The following is a 27383-nucleotide window of genomic DNA, read 5'->3' on the forward strand; positions in this document are numbered from 1 at the left end:
AAATTAAATATTTATTTTACAGTAACGATTGACACTAAATAAACTATAATTTCCTATGCTTGGATAGAGAGGATGGAAAAACTTTAAGTTTTTTGTAACCATCATCATGATGAATTGCTCTGGTGTCAATATAACATTCAGTAGAAGAAAACTCTGATGGTTTATCAAGAGTAGGCACGAATGAGAGCGCTTTAGGATGCATAGATAGAATAGTTGATTGTCTTAAACCTTTAGGACCACCAATAAAATTTGTGTCATATCGTCTAGGACATTGAGTACCAATATGCCCAACTCTGAGACAAATTTAACATCTACATCGAGTATTCGACATTGAATGAAGAAAAAGAGAGAAGAGGAAAAACGACAATAAAGAAAGAGGAGAAAAATATGCGCACTTACGGCGGTGATAGAAGCAAAATTACTATAGAAAGACGGAAAAAAAAAGAGAGATCATGACTTTGATACCATGTTAAGAGAAGAAAAATTGAACTAGAGAAAAGAAAAAGTGGAAAGAAATAAAATTTCCTATTTGATAGTTTTCCCATAAGAGATACAATTTATAGGAATATTAAAGTGCTTGGTAAATTGACAGATTAATAAATAAATTATCAATTGACATATTATAACAGAAAAATTTTAATTTTAATAATAAATTTTTGTCGATTAGGTCTCTTTTAAAACTGATTCTTTTTTAAGGATGAGGAAAATTTTGAATTTGATTTGCTCGAAGCTAGGAAAAGAGGAAGTCTACCTCAATGATCGGGTTTGCTTGAATTTTGTGTTGATCTGCCCCCACAAGGAGTACTTATTGCGTTGTTCGCTCACAGCAACCATCACTAGTGATTCCAATGGCTGCTGCGAGAAAACAGCAGGGCGGTGGCAGCGATAACCGACTGCAGCAGCGGGAAGGCGGCCACAGGATGGCTGGACTGCAGCGGCGGCATGGACGCTACTGTGAGAAGAGGAGAAGAAATAAAATAAATAAATAAATTACAAGAGATGGTGTTTGAAGCGAAGAGGAAGGGAGAAGAAACGAAATTCAGCAAAGAAAATGAAGCGCGAGTAGTGGAGAGGAGGAAATCACTTAGAGCAAGAGGTTGAAGGGAAGAAAATTTATCTTAGTCTGCAAGAACCATCCATTAAAATGAGAAAATTGGAGCTTTATCAGAGCCGCCAACCAATTTATCCTTGTTGTACAAGGTACATGTTTGGGCTCTGCAAGGCTTTATGAAATTATAATTTTTGGGCCCTGACACAGTAGCATATTTAATTTTTAGAGCTTGATAAATTATGATTTTCAATCAATAAGAGTTGTAAGATAAAAATTTTTTATACGAAACAATGCTCTCTAAGCAACTAGAGTTCCAAGACAAAAAAGAATAATTTCTCCTATTTAAAATGATAATGATACTCTAAATAATATTTAGAACATACAAAAAAGAATAAAAAAAAGTCAGAGTTTTTTGAATTGCCACTGCAAATTCTATTGAAATACTCTTTTTCTTCTTCGTAGTGAAGAAGCTCCAAACTGGATGAAGGTCGTCATCGAACATTGAATTTTTTTGATAACCGCTCATAATATTTCCTTGTCTGCTCCACCAAAAGGTATAAACTTCGTCATGTCAAAACATCAAGAAAAGCATTTTGATGCACAAGGGAAAATATACAACGAGGAAATTTAAAGACCTGTATGGCTAAAAATAAGAGAAGGAAACAAAAACACAAGTTGCAAGCATGAAGTTGGTGAACATGCAACACAGTTCGAAGACCTGTATACCTCACTTGACTGGTAATGAGATAATAATTTTATCATGCAAAAATTAAACATATGGACTACTGGAAAAAGTTGATTAACTAGTCACTCGTTAAAAGTTTCGTGCTGCTTTGGAAGACACTAATTTATACATTTGCAGCTTAATAAAAGTTAATTAGTAGATTCACAGCATAAAAAAGTCTACATATATAATGAATTCAAAATGGACAAGTTACACTCTGTTTAGCATGTGGTTCTTAAAAACAAACATTCAAGGCAAAATAACAAGCATGTTGGTCATGAAACTAATGAAATACCACGGTTGAAGATAAACAAAAACAAGCCAGCAGGATTAAGCAAAGAGAAGTTAGTTATATGTGGGCCTTGTTAAGAAGTGATCAGCTTTTCTTTCAACATTACAAGTGCATCCATCAAACAATGGCAACATCATAACAATCAAAAAAGCTTAACCAAAGGGCAGAGAGGGAGAGAAAAATACCAAAGAAGCTAGATCAACGCCACTGAAATTAGAACATTCCTCTACTAGAGCAACCAAATCTACATCTTCTGAAATAGACATCTCTCGAGCAAGTGACTTCAATATTAGCAGTTGTTCTTCAAAATTGGGCAATGGGACATATACTACTTTACCCAACCTTTTTGATCTCAGTAGAGCAAGATCCACAACATCAGGTCTGAATAAAGTTGTCATCTTACTACATAGATCTCCATGAGAATTTAAATATGAAAAGAGGATAGAGGAGACGAACCTATTTGTTGTTGCAATAACAAATACACCTTTTTTCCTCTTTAGCACCATCTAGCTCAAGAAGTAGCTATATGATTGACAAGGTGGTTAATTAGAAGAAAATAAAAAATAACAAGTTGCATATTTCAACTCCAAACTACTAAAAGTAATTTTAGCAGTCAAACCTGAGCCAGTTGTTGTTCAGCAACCCGTGCATCCTTTCCCTCACGGTTACGTGCCAAAGCATCCACCTATTGGAAGAATAGAAAGCAAGTTTAGTGTGCCAAAGCATCGACCTATTTGAAGAATAGAAAGTCTGTCTATTATAAATACATCAAAGATACTGAACTCATTCATTAAAAGTTGTATGATAGCAATTAAAAAAATTACCTGCTATGGGAATTTATTGGAGATTGAGTTACCCGGCATAAAGATATGGACATTTAAATAACTTTCAAGTGCCAGCAAGATGATCTGTTTGAACTTTGGATTCAAATGGCAAGCCAAAATGGCTAACAATTGAGAACCAATAAAAAAACACAGAGGTAACTCATTTAAAATGTCTTCGTAATGCATTTTTAGAGGCAAACTCATCAATGATAGCATCATATTCAATATTTTCTAAAATATTCTTTTCAATGCATAAAATTGCTAATCCATTTAGCCTATCTTGAGTCATTGTAGTCCGTAAATAAGATTTTATTAATTTTAATTTTGAAAAACTTCTTTCGGCAGATGCCACTGTTACGGGTATTGTCAATAATATCCTATAAGCAATCATCACATTTGGAAACATATCCATTTTTTTTAAAAAACTCTAATATTTGAATGGAAGATCATTTTTTATTTGTTTCATAAGATTCACTTGGTAACATTACTTGTAAAACTTGTAGTTCTGAAAACATATATTTTGCATCAATATCAGAAGTGTCACCATTTCTTAAAGTATTTTCAAGGTTCACACAAGAATTCATCAATTCATCATCATCCAACGAAACTAATTTTGCAACATCATACAAGAACCCAAATATAGATTCAAAATATTGCAACTGTTCAAACCTACTTTTCAATTGCCCAAGAGCAATATCGACCACTAAAATAAAATAATCTACTCGAAAAGATTCTTCCGGTGATTGATTTTCCCTTTCAGTGTTTGCAATCTCATCAAAATGTCTCTTTCTATAAATTTTACGTTTTGTAGAAAATACAGGTTCAATTTCCATATCAGATGCTATTTTTTTTGCATCAACCATAGCAGAAGCAAAACCATTTTCTCTATATTTTTCAAAAAAGGAAACAAGACCAGACAATTATTTTACAGCAACATCAAGATGCATATCTTCTGATTGTAATTTTTTGCTAACTAAGTTAATTTTATGCAAAATATCATGCCAAATAACAAGGCTTAATATAAATTCAAAACTTGAAAGTTCACCAGATGCTAAAGTTTCAGCGTCTCTACTTAATTTGCTGTCTTCACTTATTTCTGCTAATTTGAACAAAGCTTCTCTAATTTGGGAAGCTTGAGATAGTATTGCTTTAACTGTTTCAATATGACTTTCCCATCTTGTAGTTGACAATGATTTTAAAGTTAATCCATCAATATATTCAAGCAAAACATTCCATCTTTTTGTTGAATTAGAGAACACGGTGTACATACATTGACATGCTCCAAAAAATGATTTTGCTTTAGCACAAGAATTTGTCATGTCACAAACAACTAAGTTAAGAGAATGAGAACCACATGACATGTAAAATGCTCTAGGATTAATATCAAGCAATCTCTTTTGCACACCTTGATTTTTGCCTTTCATATTAGATCCATTATCATAACCTTGCCCTCTCACGTTATCAATATCAAGTTCTAAAGATTGTAAAACAACTTGTAATTCATTGAAAAGACCTAAACCAGTTGTATCTCCTACATTTAAAAATTCTAAGAAGTACTCTTCTATTTTAATTGGAGTGTCTGAAACATCTACACATCTTAATATGAGAGTCATTTGTTCTTTGTGACTTGCATCCGGTGTACAATCAAGAATTACTGAAAAATATTTTACCTCTTTTACTTTTTTAATTATTGCATTCTTGACTTTGGAGGCTAGCATAGATATTAACTCATTTTGAATTTTATGACTAAGATAATGATAATGAATCTTTTTATCTTGAATAAGTCGAAAATGCTCTTGCATTATTGGATCAAAATCTGCAATCATTTCAAGTAGACCCAAAAAATTACCATTACCATCTTCATAAATTTTGTCATGTGTACCACGAAATGTCAAATTATGTATAGCAAGACATTTGACAACAACAACTATTCTTAGCATAACGTGTTTCCAATGTTTTGTGTCTTTTTTAATTTGTTCTTGCATTTCCTTGTCAATTGTCGATGTTTTCTTTAATCTCATTTGTAGTTCAACAAAAGCTCTCAGATTAGTGAGGTGTTCAACACTATTTTCATGTTGTTTAAGCTTGTCACATAAATGTTTCCAGTCATTAACTCCTTCTCTTGCTAAATTACTTTTAGTGTGTATTACTTTAAACAACTTACAACAAATACAAAATACTTTGTCTAACTCCTTCGAGTACACTAACCATTTTCGATCATGAGTCTCACCATTTGGTAACATTTGAACATAGTAAGTAGGAGAAAAGTGTCGAGATTCTTTATCTAAAGGAAATTTAAGAATATCTTCTCTTTTAGGACCTCTTTCCACAAGTAAATCTCTCATTTTTGTATCAAGATTATCCCAAACTCTTGGATCAAATATGTTCAAATCATATCTTGGTGTCGAACATTGATATTCGTTTGTATGCTCATCATCACAACAATTATCAATATCTTTAGCTTTGTCAATTTTAGTTTCATCTAAATCATTAAAATCTTTATTCTCTTCGTTCTTATTTTCTATAAATTTCTCATTTTCATCACTTTCGTTTCTCACAAATTCTTCATTTTCATCATTCTTGTTTTCAACAAAATCTTCATTTGCATTTGATTCATTAGTTAAAATCTGAACTAAGTTTTCCGTTGTGTCATGTGATTCTTTACTAAAATATTTATTCAATGAACCTCTTAAGCTTTGGGCTATCTCTTCTCTTTTTTTTTTTTTGTCTTTTTTGATATCCAGATAGTTGTTTCATGATGATAGATAATTATGAACAATAAGCAATAAGCAATAAGCAAAGAACAATAAAACCTAATATGGAGGGGCACTTTCGCGGCGTGTGGAACTGTAGAAGCGGTTGTGGCCTGTGGGGGCAGTTCGCAGCAGAGATCCACAACCCGTGGAATGAACAGAAAAAGGATCTGGTGACGAGATCCACAACTTGTCGAGATCTGGTGCTTGTGCTTGACGGAATGAACAGAAAAAGGATCAGCGATTAGGGCTCAAAAACTAGTTGACCGTTCAATTTTTTTTTGGATGGACAGATGGGCAAAGAATTACAGAGTTGACCGCTCAGTTTTTTTTTGGATCCGATCAAAGAATACTTTTAATATTCTTTGAGAGACAATAATTAAAAACTAAGAATATGAAATTTAATCCAAAAATTAGGGCCCTATCAATTTGTGGGCCCTGGGCAGTCGCCCTGGTTGCCCTGTAGTGACCAACTGTAAGTCTTGGCCGACAAATAATACTTTTAATATTCTTTGAGAAGCAATAATTAAAAGCTAAAAATATTAAATTTAATCAAAAAAAATTACCAATTTATAGCCTTGGGCAGTCGCCCTAGTTGCCCTGGCCCAGGGCCAACCTTGTATTATATTTATGGTATACTGTATGCATACAATATAACCAATATAATTTTAATATTTTTGATAATGCATAAAACATACTTGCATTAATTTGAAACAAAATATGATCTTCTATTAACAGTAGTCTTTTTCATGTTTGATTGGAATTATCAAGTGAATGAGATATTTTGTTATTGTGCTCATAGAGAATAATGAGATTTTATATGCGAAAATTAAGCTATTTTAGATTGGTAGCAAAGGCAATGCCACAATTCTACTTTGTCTTAGCCATCACGCCATATGTTATATTAATTATATTTGTGGTTACTTTTGACTCTCATTTAAAGACTTACTAAAATAAGAAGTTAAATGAAGTAAATCTCATATGAATAATATTTTCCGATAGATCATCATGAGAAAGATTCCCATCTTCTTCCTCGTAATTTTTGCAGCTGTTCTTGTAAATTCCGTTTCCTTGGCAGACGACACATTAACCCCTCAACAACCTCTCCTCGACGCCGATGGAACCACGCTGCTAAACGCTGGCAACAGATTCGCGTTGGGCTTCTTCACCCCCAAAGACTCTTCCTACCGCTACGTCGGCATATGGTTCTACAACATCTCACCTCGAACCGTCGTTTGGGTCGCCAACCGCCGGAGCCCTCTACCTGATCTCTCCGGACGCCTCTCTCTAACCGCCAACGGAACGCTCATCCTCACCAGCGACAACTCGACGACGGTCTTCTGGTCCTCCAGCGACGGTTCCACCCCAGTGAGGAACCCCGTGGCACAGCTCCTCGACAACGGTAATTTCGTCGTCAGGGAGGAGGCCGAGCCGAACGGCTATGTGGCGTGGCAGAGCTACGACCACCCGACGGACACGATTCTCCCAGGGATGAGATTTGGCCGGAACATGACCAGCGGACTCAATCTCAGCCTCACGGCGTGGACGAGCCTCAGCGATCCGACGCCGGGGGACTACGTGGTGAACATTAACATGGACGGAGTGCCAGAGGAGTTCCTGTGGCAGGGGACGCGGCTGCTGTGGCGATCAGGCCCGTGGAACGGCCTCTACCTCAGCGGCGCGCCGCAGATGGAGACTGAGGACCTGGTGCAGTACCACTTCACGGTGGCGCCCCAACAGTTCATGTACACCTACACCATCCGCGACAACTCCTTGCCCACAAGAATGACCTTGACCTCCTCCGGTGAGATCCAGCTTCTGATCTGGGTGGAGGACAACCAGCAGTGGAGCGTCCGGGGATACACTCCCCAGGATCCCTGCGATTCCGTATCGGCGTGCAGCATCAACGCGATCTGCATCCCCAACGGGTCGCCAATGTGCAAGTGCCTGACGGGGTTCCGGCCCAAGAATCCCACCAACTGGAACCTCATCAGGGATTGGTCCGGCGGCTGCGTGAGGAACACGCACTTGGACTGCCGTAACAGGACCGATGGGTTCTTTAATCAGAAAAGCCTGAAGCTGCCGGAATTGTCAAGTGCGGTGGTGCGCACGAGTTTGACTCTAGCAGAGTGCAGTAGTCTGTGCTTGAACGACTGCAACTGCACCGCCTACGCCAGCGCCAATGTCAACGGTAGCGGGTGCATTCTCTGGAGCTCCGACCTAACAGATATTAGATTCTTCTTCGGGGGGACGGGGCAGGATCTCTACGTGAGGCTCGCTGATGCCGATCTAATTGCAGGTAATTAAATCAATTAATTATATATAGTTTGTAATTCATGTTGACTCCCTGCGTTTATTGTGTAGCGTACGCGGAATTGAGGCATTCTAATCGGAGGCGTGTGGTAGTGATCGTAGCCGTTACTTTGGCGGCATCGTTTCTGCTGTCTTGTGCTGCTTTCTGCATTTGGAGATGGAAGAATAGAAGTACTATACCATCCAATGGCTCTTAATTAATCCAATATTTGAGACTTTATAATTGTTTGGGTAATTCTGTCACTTCATTTGCAGAGGGCTTCGATGATGAAGAAACTGAAGAAAAAGACTTGAACCTGCCCTTGTTCGATTTAGGTACAGTTGTGAATGCCACCGGCAACTTCTCCGTTGACAACAAGCTCGGAGAGGGCGGATTCGGTCCGGTTTATAAGGTATGCCACTATAAGTTTGATGGATCTCAAGACTAAGTCGTTTTGCAGCTACAAGTAAAAGCCAATTAATTACAGGGAAGATTGCCCGAGGGACAGGAGATAGCTGTTAAGAGACTATCGAAAACATCTTCTCAGGGTGTGAACGAGTTCAAGAATGAAGTGCAGTTGATTGCTAAGCTGCAACATCGAAATCTCGTTCGACTTCTCGGTTGCTGCGTTGAAGCAGGAGAAAGGATGTTGATCTATGAGTACTTGTCCAATGGAAGCTTAGATACGTTTCTATTCGGTAAGTGATCTATGAGTATTCTTTACACATAATCTTAGGCCCCGTTTACCGCCAGGAAGAGGAGAGGAGAGGAGAGCACCAATTTCAAAGTCCTCTCCTCATTTACAATTTACAAACCTCAAATCCAAACGGAGAGGAGCAATTTCTCCAATATCCTGGCTGTTTTTTAACCTACAATTGTTAAAATGACACACTTATTCATATTTTCAGATGAAGTTAAAAGTGGGCAATTAGATTGGAAGTTGCGTTACAATATTATTATTGGAATTGCTCGGGGTCTTCTCTATCTTCATCATGATTCTAGATTTATAATCATTCATAGAGATCTCAAGGCAAGTAATATTCTTCTTGATAAAGATATGAATCCTAAAATATCAGATTTTGGTATGGCAAGAATATTTGATGGTGATGAAAATACAGCAAAAACAAAGAGAATTGTTGGAACATAGTACGTAGCTATATCTTTCATCACTATCTCATTGCATAAATGATTCAACTAATTTTGATGCTCATCATCTTTGTTTTTTGTTGTAGTGGATATATGTCTCCCGAATATATAAAGAATGGAAAGTTCTCCATCAAATCTGATATTTTTAGTTTTGGAGTATTGATACTTGAAATTATAAGTGGCAAGAAGAATACAGAGTTTTTTACTTCTGGCCAACACCTAAATCTATTAGACTACGTGAGTATCATAAAAAAATAAAAGTAAATCTTTATTGTTCATTGTTGTTGTAATCCTAATTGTATCAATTAATTATAGGTATGGAGATTATGGAGAAATGATAAAGCCTTGGAATTAATAGATGAAACAATTTGCCCTTCATTTTCTATGGAAGAAGTCATGAGATGCATAAATGTTGGCCTCTTATGTGTTCAAGAAAGGTGTGAGGATAGACCAACCATAACATCAATATTGTTAATGCTAGGAAGTGACAACACATTGTTACCTGAACCAAGACAACCAGGTTTTGTTTTAAGAGATCTACAGGAAGGCAATTCAACAGGTATCATGAAATTCACATGTTCAAACCAAGCATCAATCACAATCTTGGAAGCTCGATAGTTAGTAATACATATACAGGCTTTGTGATACCAAATGTAATGTTGAAATTTTGTAAGCTTTAATGTTTGTTAATCGATTATTAGAAGAGTTTGGGCAAATTGAGACTTGCATTTTGCTAAGCACAAGCTTCGTTTTTGAACTTGGCTATCAAGTATAAGCTTGTCCATCCATTTCCAATTTTTAAAAGAGAAAATGGAGTGAATCCCCATTTAGATTCAGCTTGGCTAAATTTTCAATCCTTTGGAAGCAAATATCTAGATGCACATTCATGCATTGTATGATGCCAACGTAGAAAATTGGGAACAATGTAACATTACCTTGAATGTGCATCAAGCTTGAACATTAAGGCCCTATGTCATTGGGAAGAAGGGGAGGGAAAGGAACTGACTTTTGACATTGTTCTCCTTTTTTTCTCCAAAATTTGATGAGGAAGGGTGTAGGAAACTGACAACAGAAATATTTTACAATGTTTCAGCATCCATGATACATGCCTTTACAACACTATTTCATTTGGATCCATCTACCATGATCACTTTATCTCCACTATACTGATACCCCTCTTAATCAATTTGGGTTAGGGAAGATAAAGTCTACTTGCTCCAAAATGTACTCTGCTAAACCAAGTTTGATTGTATCGATGCCCTTGGTCTCCACCTCTAGTTATCTGTCACACTCAAGGTCTTAGCCATACTTGTTTTAAATTTCTAAGATAACTCTAGAAATGGTGCATTCTTTTCCTTTGAAATGATAAGAAAAATAATGTCCTTATTCTTGGTTGTCTCGACATTATTATATATATATCTTTTTGCCTTCTCCTTGAGTGGTTAATATGACCATATATTTATAGCATTGAGCTATTCTTTAAAGATGAGTCGCAATTTAAATTTATGCTATTGTGATCCTTGCCTTTGTGAATATCCGTTGTCTCACTTTGAGCAACTAATGAGCTTTCCTTAAAATTTAATATGGTATCCCCCCTTTCATTCACTAACATATGCTGTCTTTTTCATTCATCACCTTGTGCACAATCACTTGGCTTTCCTAGCAACTAAAAGAGTTTTAACAAAATTATCAAAGGAATCAAATGGTAGAATAATAAATGTTTGCATTAAATCACCCTCTAAGATCTTCACTCCAACTTTGGTCAACTTGTTAATGAAAGCCCTTAAATATGTTTAGGCAATTGCCTCCTAAACTAAATTTAGTTAATTATATTGCTTGCCATGTACTTGAATCTCTATACAACACTCTATGCTTTGGTCTACTAACCATCATATGAACTAGTTTATTTGCAAAGCATTATCTAATGGTAGTGATTTTTTTTGCCTATGTCATCTCATCACTCTGTTTGATATCTTTGTCCTACATTTCTTTTTGTTAAATAAAGTGCCCTATATGCTCTAGTATTTTATCAAATTTGACATCCTCAATTGTCATAAGGAGAAACTAGACCTCCCATTAACTTTGTGATTAATGAACCCTTTGATTCCCACACAAGTTCATGCTATCCTCAAACAATCTAATTGTCTCTTATGTTGATTACTCCATCCACTATGAATGTCTATCTGCATCGCTCCATAACCATGGCACTAATATAACTTATTTGGATTAAAGTGCCTCTAAGACCATCGTATGGGATTGTAAATCTCTCTGCCCCTGGGGCATAGTTGAGTTGGTTGTGACAGAGCATATTTGCAGAAGAAGGCAAGGGTTCGAATCTCTGTGAGGCCGAGCAATATCTTCCTCCGTCGTGATCAACTGTAGTTTTTCGATTTACCTCTTCATAGATGGTCGTGAGACTGACCGTGTGGGACCGCTGAGGTGACAGATTCCACCTTTTACAAAAGGAATTGTAAATCTCCTAGCACAACTTGCTAGAATTCATCAACTCACCGCACATATAAGTTTCAAAATTGTTGACTCTAAAATATGGAATAACCACTATCAATGTCAAAATGGTGAATTCTTTATATTCTTTGGTGGATCAAAATAAGTCCATAAGAAAACATAAAAATAATTTAGTGTAGTCTATTATAATTCTATGTTCAATAGAGAGAATCCAAGTCTATATAATATGAAAATAAAAATTAGAAAAATTAATATTCACATCTTATACAAAATTAATATTCACATCTTATACAAAAGATTTGTGATGAAAAAAATAATTTATTACAAAATTTATGATGAATTTTTATTATTTCGTTGTAAAACTTGATGATGACTTATTCACGATGATAATTTTTTCGTCGCAAAGATCGTCACAAATATTTTTACGATGCATTTATTTATAAAATTCATCACTAAATTAGTTGTTGCAAATACACTACAAAAAATGAATTTTTAGGGATGAATTTTGCTACTAATTCAAAAAAAATAATTCGTCGTAAAAATTTCTTCGATGAAATTTGCGACAAATTTTTCTCGTTGATATAAAGTCGTCATCAATTTTTGCGATGAAAATTAAAAATTTCGTCGCAATATTTAGCGACGAAAATCACGTTTCGTTGTTCATTGGCGACGAATTTCTTTTCATCGCCATTTGACAACGAATTTGGTGACGAAACATGATTTTCGTTGTAAGTTACGATAGATTTGCGATGAAAATGGATTCGTCATAAAATTCGTCACAAAATTTTTTTTTTGTTTCCTACCCTACTCATTTGTGCATTATCCCATATATACAAATTAACGATCCGATCGGATCGATTCAAATTATACATATAACTTGTTTATACAAACATACCAAACAACTAATCATTCCACCACATTCATTCAACCACATACAAATCTCAATACAAATCGAAAAACCATATCATAACACAATCTATTTTACTATATATACAAAAACATATTCATACAACATTCATTCCACCACATTAAGTTATAAAACAAATATGTAACAACAACATGATACAAAATCAATATCAACAAAATCCAATTCACCACATCAAGTCATAATATAAATCCATATCCAAATGACAAAAATAATATAAAAAAGTCTAAAGACGAGAGAAAATACAACAAAATCATCGTTGTGGTCTTTTTCCTCTAGAGAATCTATTTCCTTCTCCTTCCATATCTCTTCTCATCCTGCATAAGAAAATAAAGAAAGAAAAAGTATCATTCTTAAAAAAAAATAAAACCTATAAACTAAATATGTAAAGACTTACCTCTTTTGATATGGACTCACCAATCCTATTAAAAAAGAAATTAACAGTATTAATAAAAAATATATAAATGAATAACTTATAATTTAATAAAATGATAAATGTTAATAATACTGATTTAAAAAAAAATTTCATACACAAAAAAAACTTATGAAAAACCACCACCATGTCGTCGTCGTCATCATCACGAGGAGCAGAATTTAACTGAAGATGTTGTATGATCAGGTTTTGTTGTCGATGCAATTTGCTAATTTCCTGATCTCTTTGCCTGATTTCTTGATCTCTTTGCATTAATAAATCTTTCAAATGGCTAACCTCTTCAGTCAAATTATGGATCTGTGTTGTTACGGCTGTAGAGGTGGTAAAAGATGTACCAGTAACTCTATGGGTTCTGCTCAAAGAATTCATACCCAATATTCTTCCACCACCTTTGGATCCCCCATTGGCCTCCAGCCATAAACTCAGATCATTTCCAACAGAGGGCTCAGATCCATCATTTTCATCACTAGCACTTGAATTTCACTGTGCTAGCTCGAAGCTCATCATATTTTTCCTGTATTATCATAAGAAAAATTAATATGTTGTAATATTTGAGAAACACATATAAAGATATTTAGATACACATCTAAACTTTAATTGCTTTAGCTCTGTCCCCGCTCTAAATCTTGTGTCTTTCTTTTGAAATATGTGAGTAAAAGTATCTATAAAAAATGGACTCTCGCCCCATTTCCTTAGCCTAAAAAATCATAGTTTAGAAATAATAAAATAATTTAAAATAAATTAAAATTGAAGTGGTTGAAAAAATTATCAATCTACGCGTATGCTCATCGATATTGATTGAGCCGCCTGCATATGTTGCAGATAAGTCTCCAGAATTATAAGCTTGATTAAGCTTATTCTGGTGACTCCTCTTTCTGCTCTCTTCAGTTTTTCAAAAATTACAGATCCTGATCCAATTCTCCTCGGTAATGCATGGTGGCTTTTTTCCCCTTTATCTTTGCATGATTAAGCACATGGCAGATATGATCACCATATTTTTTTAAAAAATTCTTCTAATTTCCAATTCTTTGTTAGGGTCCCAAGTGAACACCCACTGAAAGAAGAAATAAATAATTTATTATATATTCAATAGTAATTTCATATAAACAAATAAAGTGGATAATTTACCTTAAATTCATTCCACCACAACTCTTTGGTGGGATCAGAGTGCTTGTATATGTCATTAAATTTCCTCACTAATGGTTATTCACAATTTGATTAATACCGTGAATAACACGTACAGAATCGACAAAACTATAATACAATATGAAATAAATGATGTTAAATAATTATAAAAATTGACAATATTAATTATTTTAAAATACTTACGAATCACCGAGAGGGGATATAAACTCTTGACTATCGGTCATCTCTACAGCTGATTGTCTAGTTGAAGGACCTTCTATGGGTACTGGAGAATGGGAAGGTCCAAGGCGAGTCATGTATATGAGATGGTCCTGCACCTGAAGGAGTGGGGGTCATAGGTGCAGACTGGCCATGACTGGTGTTGCGTCAACCACGTCGAAACTGTCAAAAAAAAATATTATGATAAAATAAATAAAATTATTTGCATAATGAGGGAATATGAAAAAACTTACCATTATGCTCTATCTTTTGAAAGAATATGTCAATCAACACACCAATAAGTCACCTCTAATGATCTATAGAAAAAAAGATAGTGCAGTTAAAATATATGACTTTAAGACAATAAATATATAACCAACAAAATAAACTAAGAATTTTATAAATCTATCTATTAAACTGAAATTTTCATATTTTGAAGATTAAAACTAAATTTATAGATTAAAATGAAATATACACCTACACTCCAATATCCATATATTAAAATAAATTATTAATATTTTTTTATTTTAACCTAACTTATCCATCATGAAAAATCAAAATCATCATCGTCATCATCGTCATGGGCATGGTCGTGATCATGGTCGTCGTCGTCGTCTTTGTCTTCATCTTCATCTTCATCTTCATCGTTGTTATCGTCATTTTCATGAATTTCACTTGTATCCACATGTATCACTACCCTGCTAGGATCTCGTAATGTAGGAATATGATATTCCTTGGTCTGAAATGTGTTTACAACTTCGTCTTGTTGATATACAATATCTTGCCAATGTTCTTCAATTTTTTTTCTATACTTTTATTTTACAAACAACCCACCAATCATTTTTGTCACGTTTCAAACTAGGATATGAAGCATAAAATACTTGAATCGCTTAATGTACCAACACAAATAGTTCATATCTCTTATACAATCTCTTATGATTGATTTCAATCAAATTATATCGTGGATGCACCTTCATCCCTCTAACAGGGTCAAACCAGTGACACATAAATAAAATAACTTGTATTTCTGGACTAGGATATTCCACCTCTATAATTTCATCTAATAACCCATAAAAATCATTGTTTGCAACTCCATCATTGGATGATTGAACATAAACCTCCGCTATTCATTATAGCCTTCCCCATTCCATATTCATGAATATGAAAATTATATCCGTTTATAAAATATGTTGGTCAAATCTGTACCATTATTTTTGGACCCCATGAAAGATAGAATAATAATTCTTGCTCAACGTAAGCTTGATTATCATGAATCTAAAATCAAATTCTAAAATTAATTAAAAGTTAAAATATGTGTAAACCAAATTTAAATTTTCTACTCACATATGATTTGAACTATGGTGCAAATTTTTCATCGTAGAAGCTATTAAACTTTTGTGTTGACATTTCAGAATTTAAATTCTAAAAAATCCTATAAAAAAATTAATTATAACCCAATTTATTTATAACCAAAGAAAAAAATAGAAAATATATACTCATTTGAAATATGATGTTACTTCTGGACAATTCAGTAAAATATATATGTGGAATGCCCGTCATTCTTGACCAATTAAATATCTCTCTTTACATGGTTCACTTGGTCGACCAAGGTAATTAAAAATTAAAAATGAGATCAAATTAGGATCAATAGGGTCCTCATCATTTCTTCCCGCTCTTTGTCTTTTGCTCTGGATGTGAGGCTCAAAATAATATGATGCAAAAGTTGTTACTTCCTCCATAATGTATGCATTAACAATAGAGACTTCAATATGTGCCTTATTTTTCACTTTTTTATTCAAATGATGTAGGAATCTGATTGTAATAAAATAGTATATTAGATATTAATATATATGAAATAACGAAGTATATAAGTTGCATGTTGGTGCAAGAAGTACTAGATCTTGTCTAAAGTTTCGATGTTTGACAATACACCTAGGTTTGGTCAGTTTGACCAAGGGTTGATCTAAACAGGATCTGATGTTTGGATGTGAGTGAGAAGTCTAGTCAGGTCAGTTTGACCAAATGACTAGCGAGAGAAGTCCTAGTCGGTTAGACTAGGTAGTGGAAGTCCTGATCTGGAAGATTGGGTAGGAAAAAGTCCTAGTTGTAGGCTAGACAAAGGGAAGTCCTGGTTTGGAGGATCAGGCAGAAGTCTTAGCAGGTAGAGTGCACCAGGTGCAAGTCCATGCAATGTTGGAGGACTGGGAAGCATGACCAAAATCTAATCGAGTACGGTCAGGAAGACCAGAGGGTTGGTGAAGTCTGGGCGGTCTAGAGGACCGAGTCACAGCAACAAAGTTCTGGGGGTCGAGGACCATAGCTAAGCGAAAAGTCCAACAAGTCTGGCAAAACTTCTCCCGAATGGAGTGGGTAAGGGCACGTTCCCGAAATGGAACAGTAAGCATCAGACTAATCCAGAATTTCAGTAGAAATCCAAAGTTAGACCCACAAGGTAAGGTTTAGGTTGTTTGTTTGTTTATATGCTTGTCTTACAGGAACCAGGAGCTGGAAGCAAGATGGAGAAAGCAGAAGTGAAGCAAACAAAGACAGCTGAACCAAGCTCGGGGTCAACTCAGGTCAAACCTGAATCAAGTGATTCCAGTCGACCTGAGTTCCAGTCGACTGAATATTGATTCCAGTCGACCTGAGCATCAGATAGGTGCAGCGGAAGCCGAAAGTTATCGACATCCTCCACATCAGCTTGGAGTCGACCAGAATGATGATTCCAGTCGACCTGAAGGCCAAGTCATCCACAGGGAAAGAGGATTGCGGTCTATGTGGGATCGACCTGAGATAGGTTCCAATCGACTTGAAGGTGCTATAAAAGAAAGAGGAACGTGCACAACCAGATCATCGAAATACAAATTCTCCTCTCCAACTAGTGGCATTTTTGAACTCGAACGAGGTCAGAATCTTACAACCGGGGAAGATCCAGGAGGAGTGTGCGGCACTTAGGACTTCCAGATCAGTGTCCAAGAGTTTGGTTTAATTTCTTACTAGTCTTAAGTTTTGTTCTTATTTGTTATTCATTATACGGACTGTAAAACGAGTTTCTCTACCTCTGAACAACATTCAGAAAGGAGACCATTAGTGGACCAGCGCCTCCCGTACATAGGCCTTGGACGTACTAACCCTGGAGGATTAGGAACCAAGTAAAATCCGTGTGTCCCTATGTTTTGTTTCTAATATCCGCTGAAAGTTTTCTGATAGAACGAATGATCGAAAAAGCGACAACGCACTATTCATCCCCCCTCTAGCGCGTTACAAGATCCTACATAAGTAATATGATTTTACCTTTTAAATGGATACATCCATAAAAAATGGACAAGACCTCCAACTTTAGTTTCATAAGGCAAGTGAACTAAAAGATGTTCCATCAAATCAAAAATTTAAGATGAAAATATTCTTTTTAAATTACACAAAATTATTTCTCGATTTGAATATTCAACCTCTATCAACTATATCAATTCATAGTAGGGCTCATTCTCTTAAATCTCATCACAGTTCGAAATTATCTATTCATGATTATTGAAGATTATTATTATTTTAAAAATATTTATAAATAAATTAAAAATATAAAAGGTTTACACTTATTTAAATTATCTATATATCCTCAGATAACCAATACCCACTTAGTTAACTTACTTTTTAAATTTTTTTTACCCTTCTTATCTTTGGAAGTGATGTTTATTGATATTTATTTCTCATTGCCTTAGTGTCAGTTCCCAATATCAAATATCAAATTCTTCTACTTCACCATATGAAAGTTGCATTCTTTATAAACTCTTCTTCAAGTAATGCTCGTGCTTTTAAGGAGTTAGAAGATAAAGTAGATCATTTTTCATCTAATATATTATTTTTAAAACTAAATATTTATTTTACAGCAATAATTGACATTAGATAAACTATAATTTCCTTTGCTATGATAGAGAGGATGAGAAAACTTTAAATTTTTTGTGACCACCATCATAGAATATTAAAATCTGTCTAACTATCTACTTCATTAAAATCAAAAGAAGTCATAAAATAATTTTTAAATTCTTATCCGAAATTTAAAGATTCTAATGGATGTTTTGTTCATTCTCTTAATAGTTATATGTTTTTTTGAATTTTAAATTATTACTGCTACTAATATTTTATTTTCAGACACATTATCTCTGATTCATATTTTAAATTATAATCTTTATAAATATCACATAAATTATTTTTAATATTTTATACAATAATATATAACTAATATTTCATGTAAACCAAATAATTTAAGTCTATGATTTAAAATAAATATAACTAAATAAATATTAGAAATATGATAAAAAAATTTTCCATTTTGCCTTCATTGCTAACATGAGATAAAATTCATTTATAGTCATTTAAAATTAAGGTTATGTTATAAAAATTCATTATAACTAAATAAAAAATAGGATAATAAATATCATATAGTTGTTCAGTTGTATCAGTAAATACTTTTAAAATTTCACAAATACTATTACATATACTTCATTGGTGTAAAAATAAATAAATATTAATATTATTAATATGTAAAAAATAAATATACTAATTTTTTATATTGAAATGAATCTTGTAAATAATTTATATATTGAATTCCAATATATTGGTGCATCACATTAAATCTTTTAAAATCTCATTCAATTAATTTTAAAAATCTACCTATATATTGAGTATGAAAAAAATAAACTATCAATAGTAGGTTGACATACACATTTAAATTTGTCAATACATGTAGTATTAGAACTATCATTATCAAATGATATTGAAAATATTTTAGAAGTTAATCTATATTTTTCTAAAATTAAGTATAATAATTGAAATATTTTGTAAGTAATGTGTATTTTATCAAAGTATCGATATCCTAATAAATATTTTTGAATTATTCAAGAGTTGTTAATCTAATGACAAGTTACACTTATATATGAATGAGTTTGTCAATAATCAATTCAACTATTAAAATATAAAAATATTTTATTATTTAATTTATTAATTTTTAAAATTAAATCTTTGTTTCCCATCTTATTAATTTTTTATGTAGTTCAAAGAACACATTTATAGATGAATTAAGTGATTCTTGATAAAAATCTTTAAATATATATTTGGATCCAAAATTAAAAGAAAAATATCCTATAAAAATAAATCTAGCTAATGATCCTTTTAATTTAATATCAAAATATTTAAATAAATTTGAAAAGATACCTTTGCTAGAAAATCTAAATAATTTTGTTTGAGAATATTTGACTTAGAATTCAATCGAGTGCTTCAATTCAACATGTCACTTCAACGACAAATAACTGTCATCCGATTGAAATTTATAGAAGATTTTACAATACTTATATTTTACATATATTTCTCTAGAATGAAATAATAATTTTTTAAAAAGTATTTAATAAAAATAGATAAATATTAAAAGTTTTAATACTTTCTTGCGTCTTGAAATATTAGAAGTTTTAATACTATCTTGCGTCTTGACTATCGAAAATTACTTTAATTCATCATCGATAAATTGAATATCTTCAAGATCCACATTTAGAATGATTATTTTCTTACTCAAAATTGAGTATGAGATGAACTTCCTTTAGAATTGAAATTAAAAATAATCAAAATTTCAGAATTCAAAGTAGAAAAATTGATGTACAAATATTAAAATAAGCAACTTATTTATAAAATTTAGAGAATAACTACAAATTAATTGTAGTATTGATAAAAAAATGATCAAAATAATCTTAATCATTCAAAAAAACTAAAAAATATATTTTTAAATGATATGAACCACCAATAATAATAAAAAATAAAAAAAAATAAAAATTGAACTGGTGATACAAACGGTTGGTTCATGGTTAAAATTAGATTGGAACCTTAGTCAATAGATAATCAGTCTGTTGACTCAATTACAGACCGGTCTGATCCAAGGTCGGTTTTGCGTCTGTTGACTCCGTATGCCCTACGTGTCAACATTATTTGACACCAATTCACTGCTGCGGAAAGTTTAAGGCTCAATTTCGAAGAAACTGCAGACACCTGTTCTTGGCTTGCCTTGCTGATTCAGGCATTGACTTGGTATTCAATAGATCATGATGAGAGAGATTCCGTTCTTCTTCCTCGTAATTTTTGCAGCTGTTCTTGTAAACTCCGTTTCCTTGGCAGACGACACATTAACCCCTCAACAACCTCTCCTCGACGCCGATGGAACCACGCTGCTCGACGCTGGCAACAGATTCGAGTTGGGCTTCTTCACCCCCAACGACTCTTCCTACCGCTACGTCGGCATATGGTTCTACAACATCTCACCTCGAACCGTCGTTTGGGTCGCCAACCGCCGGAGCCCTCTACCTGATCTCTCCGGACGCCTCTCTCTAACCACCAACGGAACGCTCCTCCTCACCAGCGACAACTCGACGACGGTCTTCTGGTCCTCCAGCGACGGTTCCACCCCAGTGAGGAACCCCGTGGCACAGCTCCTCGACAACGGTAATTTCGTCGTCAGGGAGGAGGCCGAGCCGAACGGCTATGTGGCGTGGCAGAGCTACGACCACCCGACGGACACGATCCTCCCGGGGATGAGATTTGGCCGGAACATGACCAGCGGACTCAATCTCAACCTCACGGCGTGGACGAGCCTCAGCGATCCAACGCCGGGAGACTACGTGCTGAACATTAACATGGACGGAGTGCCAGAGGAGTTCTTGTGGCACGGGACGCGGCCGCTGTGGCGATCAGGCCAGTGGAACGGCCGCTACCTCAGCGGCGCGCCGGAGATGGAGACTGAGAACCTAGTGCAGTACCACTACAAGGTGGCGCCCCAACAGTTCATCTACACCTATACCATCCGCGACAACTCCTTGCCCGCAAGAATAACCTTGATCTCCTCCGGCGTGGTCCAGCTTCTGATCTGGGTGGAGGACAACCAGCAGTGGAGCGTCCGGGGATACACTCCCCAGGATCCCTGCGATTCCGTATCGGCGTGCAGCATCAACGCGATCTGCATCCCCAACGGGTCGCCAATGTGCAAGTGCCTGACGGGGTTCCGGCCCAAGAATCCCACCAACTGGAACCTCATCAGGGATTGGTCCGGAGGCTGCGTGAGGAGCACGCACTTGGACTGCCGTAACAGGACCGATGGGTTCTTTAATCAGGACAGCCTGAAGCTGCCGGAATCGTCAAGTGCGGTGATGCGCACGAGTTTGACGCCGGCAGAGTGCAGCAGTTTGTGCTTGAACGACTGCAACTGCACAGCCTACGCCAGCGCCCAAGTCAACGGGAGCGGGTGCATTCTCTGGACCTCCGACCTCACAGATATTAGATTTTTCTTCGGGGGGACGGGGCAGGATCTCTACGTAAGGCTCGCAGCTGCTGATCTAATTGCAGGTAATTAAATCAATTAATTATATATAGTTTGTAATTAATGTTGACCCTGTGTTTATTGTGTAGCGTACGCGGAATCAAGGCCGTCTAATCAGAGGCGTGTAGCGGTGATCGTAGCCGTTACTTTGGCGGCATCGTTTCTGCTGGCTGGTGCTGCCTTCTGCATTTGGAGATGGAAGACTAAAAGTACCATCTAATGGCGCTTAATTAATCCAATATTTGACTTTGTAATTGTTTGAGTAATCCTGTCACTTTCTTTGCAGAGAGCTTCGTTGGTGAAGAAACTGAAGAAAAAGACTTGGACCTGCCCTTATTTGATTTAGGTACAATTGTGAATTCCACCGTCAACTTCTCCGCTGACAGCAAGATCGGAGAGGGTGGATTCGGTCCAGTTTATAAGGTATGCCACTATAAGTTTGATGGATATCAAGAAGACTAGCTAAGTCGTTTTGCAGCTACAAGTAAAAGCCAATTAATTACAGGGAAGATTGACCGAGGGACAAGAGGTAGCTGTTAAGAGACTATCCAAAACGTCAACGCAGGGTGTGAACGAGTTCAAGAATGAGGTGCGATTGATTGCCAAGCTGCAACATCGAAATCTCGTTCGACTTCTTGGTTGCTGCGTTGAAGCAGGAGAAAGAATGTTGATCTATGAATACTTGTCCAATGGAAGCTTGGATAAGCTTTTATTTGGTAAGTAAACGACCTACTACTTTAATTTAAGCTTGGTAAGCTTGCAAGCCATGATGCCAAATTTAGAATGCAAATTACTCTCATACCAATAAAGTGCAATACATAATTTTTATATAAGAACTGTTTTACTAAAATTGTTAAAATTGACACATTTACTTTTTCAGATAAAGCTAAAAGTGGACAATTAGATTGGAAGTTGCGTTACAATATTATTATTGGAATTGCTCGGGGTCTTCTCTATCTTCATCATGATTCTAGATTTATAATCATTCATAGAGATCTAAAGGCAAGTAACATTCTTCTTGATAAAGATATGAATCCTAAAATATCAGATTTTGGCATGGCAAGGATATTTAATGGTGATGAAACAATAGCAAAAACAAAGAATGTTGTTGGAACATAGTACGTACCTATATCTTTAATCACTATTTCATTACCATTGCATAAGTGATCCAACTAATTTTGATGCTTATCATCTTTGTTTGTTTTTTGATTGCAGTGGATATATGTCTCCCGAATACATTAAAAATGGAAAGTTCTCTATCAAATCTGATATTTTTAGTTTTGGAGTATTGATACTTGAAATCATAAGTGGCAAAAAGAATACAGAGTTTTCTACTTCTGACCAACACCTAAATTTATTAGATTATGTGAGTATCATAAAAATAAAATAAAATTTTTATTATTCATATTGTTGATATGATCTTAATTGTATCAATTAATTACAGATATGGAGATTATGGAGAAATGATAAAGCCTCTGAATCAATAGATGAAACAATTGGCCTTTCATTTTCTATGGAAGAAGTCATGAGATGCATAAATATTGGCCTCTTATGTGTTCAAGAAAGGTGTGATGATAGACCAAACATAACATCAATATTGTTAATGTTAGGAAGTGATAAAACATTGATACCTGAACCAAGGCAACCTGGTTTTGTTTCAAGAGACCTATGCGAAGGCAATTCAACAAGTATCATGCAATACACATGTTCAAACCAAGCATCGATCACAATCTTGGAGGCTCGATAGTTAGTAAAAAAATATACAAGCATTGTGAAACCAAATGTAATAGTTATGTTGGTATTTTTGTAAAGTAACCTTTCATGTTTGTTAATTGATTATTGAAAGAGTGTGGGCAAATTGAGACTTGCTTTTTGCTAACTACAAGTTTTGTTTCTGAATTTGGCTATGAAGGTAATCATAAGCTTGTCCATCCATTTTCTATTTTCAAAAGAGAAAATGGAGCTTAGCCCCACTTAGATTCATCTCGACTATATTTCATATTTGTAATGCTTTGGAAGCAAATATCTGAATGCACATTCATGGATTGTAGGATGCCAATGTAATAAATTGATAACAAAGTAGCATTACCTTGAATGTGCCTCAAGCTCAAATATTAAGGTCCTATGTCTTTGGGAAGAACGGTATCTCAGAAATTAAATTATTTATTTTATTTTTATTAGTGGATCGGTTTTGAATCTAAATTGTATCAACTTGATTTGGTTCATGATGAAAGAAAGTTTTGGCAAAACGGAATATATAAGAAATTTTATCTTGGGAAAACGAAACAAACAAAACTGGTTTGGATCAAATCAAAGTTCGTTTGGCTAGTAAACTAAACAAATCAAGATCCCCTCCTCTACCCTCGTTAAAACTAATTCATTTTTTTCTTTTTCTCCCTGCGCGACCCGCAACGGCTGTGACTTCTTCTCCCTGCCGCACCGCCGCACGATCCCCCCCTCCTCTGCCCTGCCGCACGCACCGCTGCGCGATCGCCCTCTATGCCCCCGTTCATCGTCCCCTGCTCCTCCCACATCTCGTGATCCTCCCTTGCCCAATGTCGCTGCCCGCCGTGTGGAGACGCCGCCCGACGCCACCACCGCTGCCCTGCCGCCACACCGCCACGCGATCGCCCCTTTACTGTGATCCGCAGTCATCGATTCTCCTTGAAGCAGAGTCGCTCGTGCGCTCCCCGCACAGTCGACGCCCGCAGCCTTGCCATCGCGGATTCGAACCCCCGCGATCTCAGCCCGCCGCCCCGCCGCCACAGTCCCCATCGACCAGTGCCGCCTCTCTTCTCCCCCAAGCCGTCCGCTTGAGAACCAGGGGCCATCGCCTCCTTCACCATTGAGCAAACAAGATAAGCTGATTAAGTTGTTTTCGGTTGGGACTTTTGGGGTCTGTTAGGATTAGTTTAGGATAGGGTTGCTTGCTGTTGGAATAGGGTGGAACGAGCTTAATTTAAAAAATGATAAATCCCAGTTAGCCTCATTGACTATCCCTAGGGTGACCTGCTCGGCCCCACGAAAGTTTCCCACCGGCTACCAGGGTAAATCGGGAAGTGCACGCAGCGGCCAGCTCAGATGCCCAGCATCCTATGATTGTGCTCCCCATTTGGAGGAAAATTTCTGCAAATACGCCATAGCTGGGGATCGAATCACAAGTACCTGAGTAACAACCTGGATGTCCTACCGCAGCACCATTGCCCCGGGGATGAACTTAATTAAATTCATGTGATTAGTTGTGATTAGAACCAGCCAACATTAGGGTTAATAGATTTGGATTGATCGGTTGTTATGATTAATCTATTAGATTAAGGTTTGTTGATAGTTAAACAACATTAATTAGATAATTAATGAGTCAGTTAAAGTATTAATTGAATTAATATTTAGTTAATATTGATTAATCAATTTAATTAGATTAATTAGAAATGATAAGTTCATTTAAGTTAACTAGACTGATTGGGTTAATCCGATCGAGTTGTGTTAATTTGATTTGGTTAATCGAGTTAAGTTGTGTTAATTGGACTTTGTTAGGTTAAATTCGGTTGAGATGTGAGATTTGGTTGGAGTTTACTTTGACGTAAAAATTTAATATAATATTGTATTAAGAGGGTGTTGCATTTTGTATAAATTGCAGGACCTTAATTTATAAATCCTCTTATACGGAGAGGTTCTGATTTTGACATGCATCACACCAGGTGCATACTCCTATGCTTGGTCAACACAGGTTCTCTTTTGTAGTGCATAATTACCTGTTGCTATCCTTATTACAATCGTTCCTTGACTCATTGCTTAATGCTTACCGTTGACCTTAATATGATCTTGTTGCTCTCAATACAGTTTCCTTAAGTGTTGTTTATCTGTGTTGACTTATCATGATTGATATTGCACATACCTTGATGTTGTAGTAATTATCTGTTGAACTATGCATCGTAGTATGTTGTTGTTATAACTCTCACTGCATAGGTTGGGTGAGAACATTATAGCACTGCACAGGTTGGGTGCTACCAGGACTAGCTAGATAGTTCTCATAAAGACTGTCCCTCCTCCTCGCGTGTAGTGGTCTGTTGTTGGAGTAGGTGATTCCTACCGTGCATCCCAGTTCACTGCACAGTGTGGGTGTCTGGGGATGTTGACGGCAGACGGTAATATTTTCTCCGCTCCCCACTCACGTGTAGTGTTATGTTGTTGAAGTGTGTGCAGTTATCCTGTTTGACGCCCCAGTTCACGGCACAAGTTAGGTGACTAAGGATGGCGAGTGCAAACAGTGACCATACATGCATTTGTTGTTGTTTACTGCATTTATAGCTGATGCACTTATTGTTATATGATTATGCACTTGTTGTTATATGACTGTTGCATTTGTATGACATGACATACATAATTATCATATTGTATGTTGACCTTGCTCCTGTAGTATTATGTTGAAACTGTATATCTTTTGATATCCATGCTTATATTCCTTTTATAACAATAAGTAAAATTATACGTAAATCAGGTGAACCAAAACTGAGTGTATCTAAATACTTTAAGCTTACGTCAAAATGAGACCTACACAAATAACATTACGAAGTCAATAATATAAAATATGTAAATTATATGTGTAATTATATATATTGATTGATAAATATTAAATGATTGCTAGTTCAGGTGGAGTTGAAATGGTTGTAAGGCTCGCCTTAACATCCACATGTGAATGACTTCAACAGCGCCCCCAGCTCACCTAAGTGCCCGTTGCCAAATCGCCTTAGGAATCACCCGATCGACCGACCAACCACCCTCACCGACCGGCCAGCTAGCCTTAGCGGACGTCCGGCCAACGGCTTCAGCGGTCGATCAGCAGCCTCAACGGCCTCATCGGCTGGCTAGCCTCAATGCCCGACCAGCGGCCAGCTAGCCTCCCCGGGTCGTCGATCGGCCGGCCAATGGCCTCAACAAGCGACTAGGCTGATCGGCCAGCCTTAGCCCCAACCTCAGCGCCGGCTAGCATCCTTGTTACCTCACCGCCGGCCCGCACCCAAGCCAGCCTCGACCCCAACCTCACCCCCCACTACCTCACCGTTGGCCCACCCTCAACCCAATTGGTCGACCTGTGTCAGCTAGTGCCAAGGCTGCCTCAGTAGTCAGTCAACATCAGTGGCAAGTCGATCAGCCAAAACGGCATGTCGGCCGCCCTAAGCGGTGGCCGGCCAACCCAATTGGACGCCGACAGGGAGAGGAGAAGAGGCGAGGGGAAAAGAGATATGGGAGAAGAGCTTACCGAGTTATGTCATCATCGTCGCAGTTGTCGAAACTGGGATCAGGATCACCAGATCGGGGAAAGAGGAGGAGATCGAAAAATTAGAGATCGGGGGAAAGAAAAGATCGTGGGTGGCTGGCCTAAAATTAGGATTCTTAGTGACAAATTCATATTCGTCACCATTTAATTTCGTCATCAAATTATTACAACGACTTTTACGATAAACAAAAATTTAGCGATGATTTTCACAATAAAAATTATTACATTGTTAATTCCGCAATTAAATTATTTTTGTCACTAAATTCATCATCAATTTACAACGAAATCAGAGTTTATAGCAAATTTCATCGTTCAAATTTATTACTAATAATCTATATTTTTGTAGGGGTGTCAGCCAACAAAATCGAACCTTTGCCATGTCAAGTAGCTATTGGGATCGACGGTGGGATAGTAGCTACCGGCCGGCCTCTTGAACGATGAAGTTTGAGTCATCCAAGAGTTGCACCACCGGAAGACCAATTGTGAATAAGTTCGAGGAGAAA

General features: G+C 36.2%; 2 protein-coding genes and 1 pseudogene across 2 annotated transcripts; 2 read left to right on the top strand and 1 right to left on the bottom strand.

Moving 5' to 3' along the window:
* Positions 1-2680: 2680 nt before the first annotated feature.
* On the bottom strand, positions 2681-5715 carry LOC141812992 (uncharacterized; annotated as a pseudogene).
* Positions 5716-6652: 937 nt separating this feature from the next.
* LOC141812912 (receptor-like serine/threonine-protein kinase SD1-8) lies at positions 6653-9789 on the top strand. The gene is made up of 7 exons (XM_074700862.1): positions 6653-7943; positions 8009-8128; positions 8213-8349; positions 8425-8635; positions 8846-9083; positions 9170-9320; positions 9399-9789. The coding sequence occupies exons 1-7, from the start codon at positions 6653-6655 to the stop codon at positions 9699-9701; spliced, it is 2451 nt and encodes an 816-aa protein (XP_074556963.1). The 3' UTR covers positions 9702-9789.
* Positions 9790-20334: 10545 nt separating this feature from the next.
* On the top strand, positions 20335-23349 carry LOC141812913 (receptor-like serine/threonine-protein kinase SD1-8). Its single transcript, XM_074700863.1, has 7 exons — positions 20335-21628; positions 21692-21811; positions 21889-22025; positions 22108-22318; positions 22483-22720; positions 22818-22968; positions 23047-23349. Exons 1-7 carry the CDS (start codon positions 20335-20337, stop codon positions 23347-23349), a joined length of 2454 nt encoding a protein of 817 aa, XP_074556964.1.
* Positions 23350-27383: the final 4034 nt, after the last annotated feature.

The sequence above is a fragment of the Curcuma longa genome, chromosome 20 (assembly GCF_044706935.1).
Source record: "Curcuma longa cultivar G26 ecotype Majalengka, Jawa Barat chromosome 20, ITB_CL_G26_1.1, whole genome shotgun sequence".
Lineage (NCBI taxonomy): Eukaryota > Viridiplantae > Streptophyta > Magnoliopsida > Zingiberales > Zingiberaceae > Curcuma > Curcuma longa.

Excerpts from the sequence above, each read along its gene's own strand:
- LOC141812912 (XM_074700862.1), top strand. The coding sequence starts at position 6,653 with ATGAGAAAGATTCCCATCTTCTTCCTCGTAATTTTTGCAGCTGTTCTT. Across the intron at positions 8,636-8,845 it reads CTTAGATACGTTTCTATTCG|ATGAAGTTAAAAGTGGGCAA; the intron begins GTAAGTGATCTA and ends TCATATTTTCAG. Across the intron at positions 9,084-9,169 it reads AAGAGAATTGTTGGAACATA|TGGATATATGTCTCCCGAAT; the intron begins GTACGTAGCTAT and ends TTTTTGTTGTAG.
- LOC141812913 (XM_074700863.1), top strand. The coding sequence starts at position 20,335 with ATGATGAGAGAGATTCCGTTCTTCTTCCTCGTAATTTTTGCAGCTGTT. Across the intron at positions 21,629-21,691 it reads AGCTGCTGATCTAATTGCAG|CGTACGCGGAATCAAGGCCG; the intron begins GTAATTAAATCA and ends TTTATTGTGTAG. Across the intron at positions 22,969-23,046 it reads ACCTAAATTTATTAGATTAT|ATATGGAGATTATGGAGAAA; the intron begins GTGAGTATCATA and ends AATTAATTACAG.